The sequence below is a fragment of the Schistocerca gregaria genome, chromosome 3 (assembly GCF_023897955.1).
Source record: "Schistocerca gregaria isolate iqSchGreg1 chromosome 3, iqSchGreg1.2, whole genome shotgun sequence".
NCBI classification, from domain to species: Eukaryota; Metazoa; Arthropoda; class Insecta; order Orthoptera; family Acrididae; genus Schistocerca; species Schistocerca gregaria.
The window spans coordinates 195891248-195903035 of record NC_064922.1 but is presented as its reverse complement, the minus strand read 5'-3'; the positions used below and the strand labels follow the sequence as shown (position 1 = coordinate 195903035).

General features: G+C 39.4%; 1 protein-coding gene across 4 annotated transcripts in view; it reads right to left on the bottom strand.

The window, feature by feature from the left end:
• LOC126354451 (uncharacterized protein KIAA0930 homolog) overlaps positions 1 to 11788 on the bottom strand; it is a 104534-nt gene that overhangs the window by 30468 nt on the left and 62278 nt on the right. The window contains exon 9 of one of the 4 annotated variants that reach the window (XM_050004141.1): positions 7200 to 7820. The exons of 1 other annotated variant lie outside the window; for it this stretch is intronic. In XM_050004141.1, coding sequence (XP_049860098.1) covers positions 7200 to 7820 — 621 coding nt within the window. The remainder of the gene's footprint in view (positions 1 to 7199; positions 7821 to 11788) is intronic. 2 more of the 4 variants (XM_050004142.1, XM_050004143.1) reach the window with 2 other exon arrangements.

Sequence of the window (11788 nt, the reverse complement as noted above, 5' to 3'; positions counted from 1 at the left end):
ACACTAGATCGCGTGTTGGTGTTTTTCTTTAGCATGTCATATTTTGAAACCATACATAGTTTTTCTCAGGACACAAACTTTTGTGGAAGAAAAAATAAAAAATGTAGTTAACAAAATGCTGTCAACATAATTAGGTTAGAGATTTTAAAGTGATGGTGTGCACAATATGACATTCATGGAATGGACAGTCAGAGATGCAGATTGTCTGAATCTCCTTCTACACACGCGAGACAGATTATGAGTGGGGAGGGAGTGCGGGGGGGGGGGGGGGGGGGGTGACAATAATCAATTAGCTGCATAACCAGGTAGGAGGAAGGGCAAGGCAGAGGACTAAGAAAGATCATAAAGCTGTGAAATATATATCCTCACAAAGAGGAAGTAACTAGCAGCTACACCGAAAAGCAGGGGACTGCTAAGAAAATCAAAACACAAAAAAGCAGGCATACCAAATACTGCCTTTAACCCCCTCCCCACTGTGGCCAAGGAATAACTAGACCACCACGTTGTGGTGCACATTTTTCAATTCATTCTTCATACGCCTATGGTAAACAGAATTGCCTGCAGAATCTACCTATTTTCACCGCCAACTGAATTTAATTAAGGAATACACAAAGCTTTCTGTTGTTTCAAGGTGAACTTAATAATTCCATGTATGGAACTAATGCTTTGTAAATAAATTTCCAAAAGACAGTTAGGTTCTAAGCTGCAGAATTCTATGCTCTCATAACACAATTGAAAGAAAAGGAATTGTTTCTTCTTTAATGTATTTTGTACCTATAATTTCACTGATTACTTTCTGTTCCCTATTTTGGATTTCCTCGGGTTCTCTCTTTCAGTACTTCAGTGTACTATGTGAGTGCTTCAGTGTCCAAAGCCAAGTGCTTCATTTTCCATCAAGACACTCAGGTTTGATGATGATGATATAGCATTTCAGGTTTTTTTTTTTTTTTATCACAGATTAGATCTTCCACTTACTATAGTTATCATCTAGCTCATTCATACATACATACAGGACAAGAAGGTGGCACAGGTCTGATGTTAGTTTGAATTTGTTAAAATGCATCATACTTCAACACATGATGCACATACAACCCCTCACACAGATCTTGGCGAGTTCAATACAGTACCGTACAATCAAATCAGTAAGGAGCAGCCTACCACACCAATAAATAATGAAGAGCAAAGAAGAGGAAAGTGAGAAGGGGGGAGGGGGTTGAGAGAAAGACAGAGAGCAGAAAGAGAGAGAGAGAGAGAGAGAGAGAGAGAGAGAGAGAGAAGATAAGAAACAAGAATTATAATAGTGCCTGTTTTTATTTTTGTACCAAATTACATTTTTAAGGCATAAAAGAAGAAAACAGTGTTCAGCAGTTAAGAAAGCTGCTTTAGTGAAGCGGTAACACTATGATAAATCATGTTTTGAGCTGTATAAGGAAAAAAAGGAAAAGGAACTATCATATTATGCAGAAGGCTTCTAGTAATGCAGATCTACCATCCCATACAACTACAAGATGGAGTACTGCATTTCAAAAAGACTGTGAAAGGGATGCCTCATCTCTCAGGAGAAATCATCACACACTGCTACATATTATCATCATTTACATGACTTCATATACTGTTGGACAACAAACTACAGTCAGCACATAAGAATTACATTGAGTACTTAATATCTGACGACACATTATTATAAAAGGGTACAAGTATGTAAAAGATACTGGTAAAATGAGTGTCACATCACCTTAATCAGATGCAGACGTGAGAGATGGGAACACACATGCATTATCTATAACTTTGTGAAAGGAAGGTGACATATGAGGTGCTCATTACAAAACATGGACAGCTACACTTTTCACTTTTTTTTTTTTTTTTTGCAGGAGAGGCCAAGAAGTAACGTACACAGATCTATATCACGTCGAGTACTGAATATTTTTCAAGTGATTCTTATGATCCCTTAAAAGTAAATTTAAGTTCATTTTTTTATATAGAGTAATTAACCAAGTTGAGATTTGTAAATAAGTTTAGTTCTCCAGTTTTGTTGCACACCCAAAGATTGTTTGACCACCTTCCAATTGCTTTACCCATTAGCAGCTTTCTTGCTTGTTTAGCATGAATTTCCTGCACTCTCTCTTCCATTGCTGCATTTTATTGTGTTAAATTAATAACGTTAGCTAAGACCGAAAATATGTCTTACAAAAAATAGGTTTTGCCATACCGGATGCACACTGAACTATGGGAATGCCAGAGAGGCATTCCTATCATATTATTGGCTGTTGCCAGAATTGGGCCAAATATGAAGCAGAAATGTAGTGGAGTTATTCGCATTTTATTCACACATTGAAATCCACATTAATTTTCAACATGTTTCAGTCAATTTTTGAAGCCTGAAAAGGTACAACTTGAAACGCATGAACGGACACAGACGAACTGTCCGCCTAGGAGATGTCCAATACCTAGTAGCGGAGCATGCCCTCCAGCATAATTCTAGGGACCTAGGAACCTGCTACACCGTATGTGCCATTTGGCTTCTCCCACCCAACACCAGTCCCTCTGAACTGCGGAGATGGGAACTTGCACTCCAGCACATCCTTTCATCCCGCCATCCCCCTGGACTGAACCTACATTAAACAACCTCACTCCCATTTACTTTTCAGTCTTCTCCTCTTTCCCTTTCCTCTTTAGCCATTCATGCATCTTTTCATCCTACATCTTTATACTATACACCTCTTTACTTCTGTATGCATCCTCTTTGGTTTGAATCTGGCACAGTACCTACAGTAGAATATCTTTGGCTTCCCTCTGACAACCATGCCTCCATCCTTGCTACCCTCCCTGTTTTCCTTTCCCTGTTGCTTCATAACCTGGGTTGTGAGTAACTAAATCCACTTTCCCTTCTTCCCTTTCTTTCCCCTCTCTCCTCCCTGATGAAGGAACATTTATTCCGAAAGCTAGGAACTTAAATTTACGGTTGTTTTTTGTGTTTCTATCGGCTGTACTGAGCTGAGGTAAGTACTGGCCAGCCCCTCTATCTTTTTTGTTAGTAAAAGTACTGCTGGGGTCAGTTAACATCTACATTTTGTGAAAAATGGAGTTGTCCACCTTTGATAATGAGCTCCTCATATTTCCATGGTGTATTATTGCAACTGATGAAACTTGGGCAAAAACTGAACCAGCATTCAAATAACTGGTAGAATTCACTTTTAGCATGACCAAAGCAGCTCAAACAAAATCCTACAGATTCAGATATGATGATACTGGTATGCAACCATTAAGAAATTATGCCTCCACAGATAAGTATTAAATCCTGCCTATGATACACATTACCTTAGAACCAATCCACACCCAACTACGAGAAAGAGAACTGCCCACTGTCTCTTGATCTGAAGAGTAAACTATGTGGATGACACAGTGAACAAAAACAAGAAAATGTGTTCATTATTTTTAGATTTGCTGCTCCTTTTACAGGCTTAATGTACATAACCTTCCATTCTTCATTTGTAGATTTGCAAGTCATAACAAAATATGCAATATTCAGGCAGCAATCCATGTCTTCCAACAACCTCAACTTCAGGTACCAATACTTATAACACCCATCAGTTACTTAGGATCTTCATTTTCACTTGTTTGTGCTTAAATTGTTAGTTACCTCTTTCTATTGACAACTGATGTCTGCTGAAATATGGTGTCCATCATTACAGAGCTTATATGAAGCTCACTACCCTTGATGAGGATTGGAAACTTCCGATTTATGAGGCTGAATCAAATGAAAACCTTAAATATTTTTTAAAATATTATTTATTGTGCAGAAGTGGTACAAAGCTGTATCACTTTTCAACATAATCTTCCCCATGCTCAATCCAAGTCCTCCAGTGCTTACAAAGTGGATAAATTCCTTTAGAAAAAACTTCTTTTGTTAATCCGTGCAACCACTCATGCACCGAGTAGCATAATTCTTCATCAGAATGGAACTTCTTTCCACCCATTGAGTCTTTGAGTGGTCCAAACATACAGAAATCATTTGGGTCAAGGTCTGGCGAGTATGGTGGATGGGGAAGACACTCAAATACAGGTCTGTGATTGTTGCAACTGTTGTATAGGCTGTGTGGGGCCATGCATTGTAATGTTGCAAAAGGACACCTGCTGACAGCAATCCATGTCAATTTGATTTGATTGCAGGCCACAGATGATTTTTTAGGAGATCTGTGTATGATGCACTGGTGACAGTGGTCCCTCTATGTATGTAATGCTCCTAAATGATGCCTTTTTCATCCCAAAAGAGAGTCAAGCATAGCCTTCCCTGCTGATGGTTCTGTTCGAAACTGATTTGGTTTTGGTGATGAGGAATGGCACTATTCCTTGCTCGCTCTCTGCGTTTTCGGTTGGTGGAGTGAACTCAAGTTTCATCCCCAGTAAAGATTCATGCAAGGAAGCCATCACATTCTTGTTCAAAGTGCTGAAGATGTTCTTCACCAGCATCAACACGTCATTCTCTCATTTCAGGAGCCAGCTGCCGTGACACCCATCTTGCAGACTCTTTGTGAAACTGGAGCACATCATGCACAATGTGGTGCTCTGACACATGACTAATGTTTAAACATGCTGCAATGCCATTCAGTGTCACTCGGATGTTTTCCTTCACTATGGCTGCAACTGCTGCTATGTTCTGTGGAGTCACACCTCGTTGTGCCTGACCTGGACGAGGAGCATCTTCCACTGACGTCACACCATTTGTGAACTTCCTACTCCGTTCGTAGACTTGCTGCTGTGACAAACATGCATCACCGTACTGAACCTTCATTCATTGATAAGTTTCAATAGGTTTCACACCTTCACTATGCAGAAACCGATTAACAGAATGCTGTTCTTCCCTGGTGCAAGTCATAAGTGGGGCGGCCATCTTTCTATTGATACTGCGACGGTATGTGTGCATCTGCACTATGCTGCCACCTACAGGGCACTCTGCATGCTGTTTGTAGCATGCTTACCAACTTACAGGATAACGCCACGAAATTTCGATTTGTTATTACAAATTTAAGGTTTTCATTTGACTCACCCTCGTGGTTTGACAGAGTTAATTATTTTTTGATCAATTACGTCAGTCAATTCCGATCATGCTATTTTATTATGAAGAGGTCTTTGCTGACAATTTCACATTCACTTGTCATGATCGGATGCTGGAGGAGGACAGGAAAAACCTATAGATTTACTGCTTCAGCTACTTTTATTTTAAACACCACCATACATTTCTGCTATCATGCTGCTATCATCATCATCATCATCATCATCATCATCATTCATATTAACATGTTATTTTATCATGAAATGTATTTGTGACATGCATGTGTGTCACCTCTTTGTAATGGAAATTTTCATAAACACGTAGTTTGGGCAAAATATATTACATGAAAGGACTAAATCTGGCTCCATCAACTTCTTTGAAAGTTTCTCAACTATAGTAACAACATATCAGCAAATTGGAGACAATATTTCTGTACCACCTTCGTACTTGTAAATTTACCATAAACAATACTTGTAATGAAATTAAGATACATAATTGCCAATAGCTGCTAATTCATATTACCAATTTTGATTTTGTTTAAAAATTAAATTAATTTCATACTACTGTAACAATACATAGAACTAACAACTCCATAAAATTCCTCTATCTCAGTATCTTGGCAGTAGTCTTACCAATGTTCAGAATCTATGTACAGATAACACCTTTGCATTACACAACTTTAAAAAAACACCTGTAATTTTGAAATGTGTAGTGACAGACATATGGTGCACTACGACAGCACACAGCAACTGTATTCATCCAGATATGAAGTATGTGCAGTTTTTGCATACTTGTAAAAATATATTAAAACAGCTATCAGTTTGTCAAAATGCAATGCATCCTCGTTAGTGCAAGGAGGTTTTGTTACATCACTGTCTACCACATAAACAACATTTGTGCAAGTCATAAGTACATGCCACAATATAAAAACATACAAATCCATGTGATGTTGATGGCATGACCATTGAAACACACAATGCCGCTTGAAATAAAAGTGATTTAAACAGTAAATCTCTGCTTTCTTGTCACTTATCTAATCAGTTGCAGCCCTCAACAAACAATCCCTTATGGGCTAAGTATTTGTGAATGCATAACCAACAGAGATTGTGGACAGAAAAATATGCTGTACACAGTTTGAGTGAAGGGTCCCTTTTGTCATCTCAACATTTTCTTGCCCAGTGTATTATACTGAAGTCATATAGTCTTCCTGTTACATATTTAAATGAAAACCTACTCACAATGGACAACATAATACATCAAAGCCAAATAAAAAATCCTTCAGAAATGGTGGCAAAGAATGTGGACACTACCAACTCCAAATATCTTGAGAGAATAATTTCCAATGATATAAGTGCATTCCAGGAATGCCACTGTAATATTTCTTAGCAAAGTTCAAAGAGATAAAGAGAATAACATAATTACAAAAATGATGCACAATTAAATCATAACAAAATGACTGCCAAAAATCATATAAACTTGCTGCCTTAAAACTAAATGTGTAGACAAAATAATGAGCATTTTTCAGCTGACAGGTGAGTTCTTGGATAAGGCAATAAATAACAATCATCATGTTCACACAATGTGATGTTTGTGTGGGTGGGAGTAGGGAGGAGAACGGCAGTGTGGCAGGAGGGGGGAGGGGCAAACTGGAGTCTATATATGTACGTCATTTTGTCAGGAGAAAAAAGCCCAAATCTGTTTCATGATTTTAAAAATATAAAACGTTAATAAGTGCACACATTCAGTCGCAGACTAGAGATAGTATTTAAGGTTAAATTAAATTTCACATAAAAGATTTGTGACAAAGGACAACAATTTATTTTAGTATTTACTATATCTTAATGGTTCTGTACACCCACAATTAGACATCAAGTGGCATTTAGTTCCATATTTCAAGTAGATTTATACATTTCTGAAGCAGACTGCATGTTTGTGTAACATTGGTACTACTTTTACATTAGTCAGTTAAAAACAAAATGAGCAACAGATGTATTACCCTAAAAATAATACATATTATGTGCAAGTTAAGTGGCTAAAGAAAAATGTAAAGAAAAAAGTATTGTATTAAGTAATTAACAATAGTTACTGCTTAACAACTATTATTTACAAAAACTTATTAAGCCATGCAACAAGCAAATAAACATACCGTGAGCTCCTGGTGGTCCTCGACGTGGCAAGTCACACCAATAATTCACTAGAGTACCATCAGGCGTAAACCGGCAAGGTGGAGTCATTGACCTGCCATATGACTTGGCACGGTTGTTTACAGAGTCCTTCAGCTTTTTTGGTAAAGACTTGGAATGGTACTCCTTTACTCTATGGCTGCTGGATTTACTGTTCTGCCCTCTGGAGATGGCTTCTGGGGACACAGCAGTATCTTGTTTGTTCCCATTTCTTGTTATTTGTGGTTCTATACCAAGATTGAGATCATGAAAGTTTCTGTCAATTGCTTCAGCTCCACTGACATCAGGCTGCAAGTCATTTTGAAAATGGCTGTCACAGACATGTCCAGTTAGGTATGAACAGTCTAAAGAATGCCCTGTTTGTAGGCATCCTTCACACTGCTCATTATTGTTTATGCAGGAAGGACACCTCCTGGATGTTTGAGTTGTACTGTTAGTCGGCGGTGCTGTGGCTTCACAGAAGCTCTGTGACATTCCCATGCTCCCTACACTGGCACATGTTGATCTGTGAGGTGAACATCGACAACGAGGAGGACAGGAAGTAGTAGCAGTAGAAGTAGAAGAGTGCAGACAAAACCCGAGCTCTAAGGACAAGAAAAGCGACAAAGTGACAAAAAAAATAACAAAATGATTCTAGTTAATATATACATTGCCACAACCCTAAGTATGTTACTCTGAATAGAGCACATTAAAGTTCAAGAATAAAGTTTTGAAAGAAACGTTAATCTGTTGTTTCAAGTGACAATAAAACCTATCATAATTGACAAAGTGCAGACATTTAACAACCACTATGTCTGAGAGTCCCTGACAACTACCATTACAGGACATCTGAATTTAACTATATCAACTCTAGCCATCTCCTAAACTACTAAAAGCTTATACTCACCAACTAGAATGAATTGGAGTAGGATTGACAGCAATATAACAGATATAAAAATAAGAGAGGTCTCAGACAAGATGGTTTCTTTTGCTGGGCTCTGAATGTGGCAAAACTGAAAGAAGGTGTAGGACTTACAAGGGAGCAGAAGAACAAAAGATAATTACTCAAAGGCAGACGTCAATTGATACAAAGGAAATTCTGAGCATACAGTTCATTTAATTAAAAGTGCTTTAACAAAAGTTCCACAACACTTAATAACTGACTGCTTAAAGATAAGCAGATATGAAAAAATAATACAGAAATGAAAATGGCACCAAATGTGTAAGTAAAATAACCAATGAATGAAGACACAAGATTTATTTTGTTCTGTATGTAAAACTTTTTAGAAACTGGGAGTAAAGGAAAAACATTGTTATATGAAAGTATGCTCTGCAAAAAATTGCCAAAAGGGAGAAAGGCAGACAGAAGGTGGATGATGTGTACAAAAGGAAACAGGAGATGGAAAATTAGAATCACAGAAAAAGACTTACATATGAATTCTGGAGACAGTTCCCATTCCTGAAGTACAGCTGTTGCAAGCAAAGAAACCAAATCAACAGAATGGCATTACAAGCATCCAGATCCTGCTACTGTGCTGCATAAGGCTTGTAGCAATACAGTATTGAGAACCGATTCTGGAAAATGCTTGCTGGAAATAGTTAATCCCGTAGTCGTGATCGTGCCAAACAGACAAGCTGAACAGTAATTGCATGCAACCTGACAGATAATGGGAAGTCCTCATCATAACATATTTCAAGCTAAGGGACATTTTGATATATAAGAGGTCAGAGAGTTGAATACTAGATGATTGGGCGTGGTGATAATGCAAAACAGATTTCAGATTTACATGAACCATGTTCTTTGAGGAATGTTCTAAGAAATCCAGATGTCTCAAAAGTGAATAAAATGGATCTTACGGAGGTTGTCTTAACAGTAAGAGAAGAGAAAAATTTTAGGGCTTAATGTCCCATAGCAAATGAGGTTATTAGATGTGGAGCACAAGCTCGAATTGGACAAGGGAGGACCAGAAACTGGCCATGTCACACACTCATTGAAACTATCCCAGCACTTGCCTTAATTGGCTAAGGGAGATGACAGAACACTTAATTTAAGGTGTCAAATGGGGATATGAGGCCCCAGTTCTCCAGAATATGGCTCCAATATCTTAACCATTGCACCATCTCACTTTGTTGAGCATGAACTTACATTCTCTCTCTCTCTCTCTCTCTCTCTCTCTCTCTCTCTCTCTCTCTCTCTCTGTGTGTGTGTGTGTGTGTGTGTGTGTGTGTGTGTGTGTGTGTGTGTAACCCCCCCCCCCCCTCCACTTGTCCACATACATGCGTGCGCCTGTGCGTGTGACCTCCAGACATCAAGAATAATTTTCGTTGGTTGGTGCTTTGGAGCACAAAACTGCTAAGGTAATAAGCGCCCATATCATAATGTAAGAAAAAACATGTACTTAATAAAAACTTGAAGCAAAGAAGGCAAAAACCCAATCAGGCAACTTTAAAAGAGGAGCAGCTAAGAACATGGACGTCCTTAGGAAAAATTTCTCAGAACATTGTTGAGATGGTGTACGTCCCCAAGGAGGAGATCAAATTTGCTTCACCATGCTGCTGCAGCAAATAAAAAGTAAGATCAACTGAATGCATGTCATCTGCTAAAACACCTGATAAAGTAGATTGCAAACATGGATGTAAACATAAACAGTTAAAAAATGGGCACCGCATCAGAAAGTGGCGCACCATCAAGGGTTGAGAGCGGTAGGCACAGAGTGGGGCAGAGTCGCCACTTAGTAAATAGCGGGGACTAAAAAGACAAGTGTAGCTGGGCTAAAATGACCTCCTCGCAATGTGGGAGAGGTTTAATGTCCCAGAGTTTCTTCCCCCAGGAGAGAAGACCATTGTGCACTCCAAAGTGATACTACATGCTGGTAGACAGTGACACAAAAATCATCCAAGGGAACAGAATGACTAGCAGGCCGATGGAGGAGAGCTGCAGCCTTTGCAGCAGCAAACGAAAGTGAACTCTGGGAGGCAACAGAGGAGACTGGTGCAGCCCATACTGGTGGTCAAGGGAATCTTCAAAAAAGGGAATGTAGGATAGGTGACCTGGGAAAGAAGACAGACAGCTGACGTCATGAATGAGGAGAACATCTCACTGGTACGACAATGGTAAGTCAGCAGTCTCAGCATAAAGACTAGTACTGAAAGCACCAGTGGGTAAATGTATCCCACAATGGTGGATCATGTTAAGACAACATAAGATAGACGGACGTGAGCATGAATATACAATAGATACAGTTTCAAATGGACAAAGGACCAGTCTAAATGGAGAAGGATGGTCTGATCTGTTTCCCAGGTAAGAGACATGGGAAGACCAATAGTGTCTCCCACCAAATTTGAGTTCCACGAATTTCATTGTGCCAATGAATGGAGGAAGGAATGGGCTGAGTAGTAGGGATTGGGGAAGAAACTCCCAGCACCACCAGAAGTTTATACAGGCGCCCTTGTCAGCAGAAAAGTGGAAGCCACTGTTGTTGATCCACAAGTAAAGATGACCAAGGCATTGCTGAAGAAGCCACTCAAGTAGGGAGGTTCACTGAGAGCTGCAATAGATCACAAAGACATCAACCAAAAGCAAGCCTGAAGTACCTGGTGATAGACAATCCATAATAGGGTTAATGGTTATGGAAAATAAGACAATGCTGCACACAGAACCCTGCGGCACCACATTCTCTTTAATACAAGTGTCCAACAAAGCCAAGCCCATATGTACCTTAAAAACACAATCTTTTAAAAATTCCCAGATAAAAAGGGCAGATGGTCTCGGAAGTCCCATTCGTACACAATACAGAGGATACCCATCCTCCAGCAGCTGTCATACGTCTTCTCAAAATCAAAAACACGACCGTAGTTTGGCACTTCTGCAAAAAAGTTGTTCATAATATGGCTTGACAAGGTGACGAGATGATCAACGGTAGAGCAGTGCCAACATAATTCACACTGGGTATTAGCGAGAAGATTCAGATACTTGACCCACCACACCAGTGACCATTAATCATATGCTCCATCACCTTGTAGACGCCACTGGCGATGGAAAAGTGTGTAGTAGCTGAAAGGAAGGTGTTTGTCTCTACCAAACTTAGATATGGGAATGAAAATGGCCTCACAACAGCGACTGGGAAATGTGCCATCTGCCCAAATACAGTTATATGTATGGAGGAGAAAGCTTAGGTCCTCAGGAGATAGGTGTTGCTATATTATGTGAACGCCATCCAGTCCAGGAGCACATGACTGGGATGAAGTGTGTGCACATTTAAGCTCCCTCATATTAAAAGCAATATTCTAACATTCACGATTGTAGAAAGAGAAAGATATCACCCGTGTCACTGCCGCTCGTTCCAGAGGTTACAAGGCAGGATGGTAGTGGATGGAACTTGAAATGTCTGCAAAATATTGGCCCAAGATGTTGGAGATATCAAGAGAGTCTACAATAACATCGTTTGCTATGGTCAGATCAGGAGCCGGGAAATGATTGTTTGCTTTCATTTGAAAACTCGTAACCTCAGCATTTGTCAGATGCAGACCCAGACATTAGCTGGCTAACTGTAGAGAGAGAGTCATCTAGGAA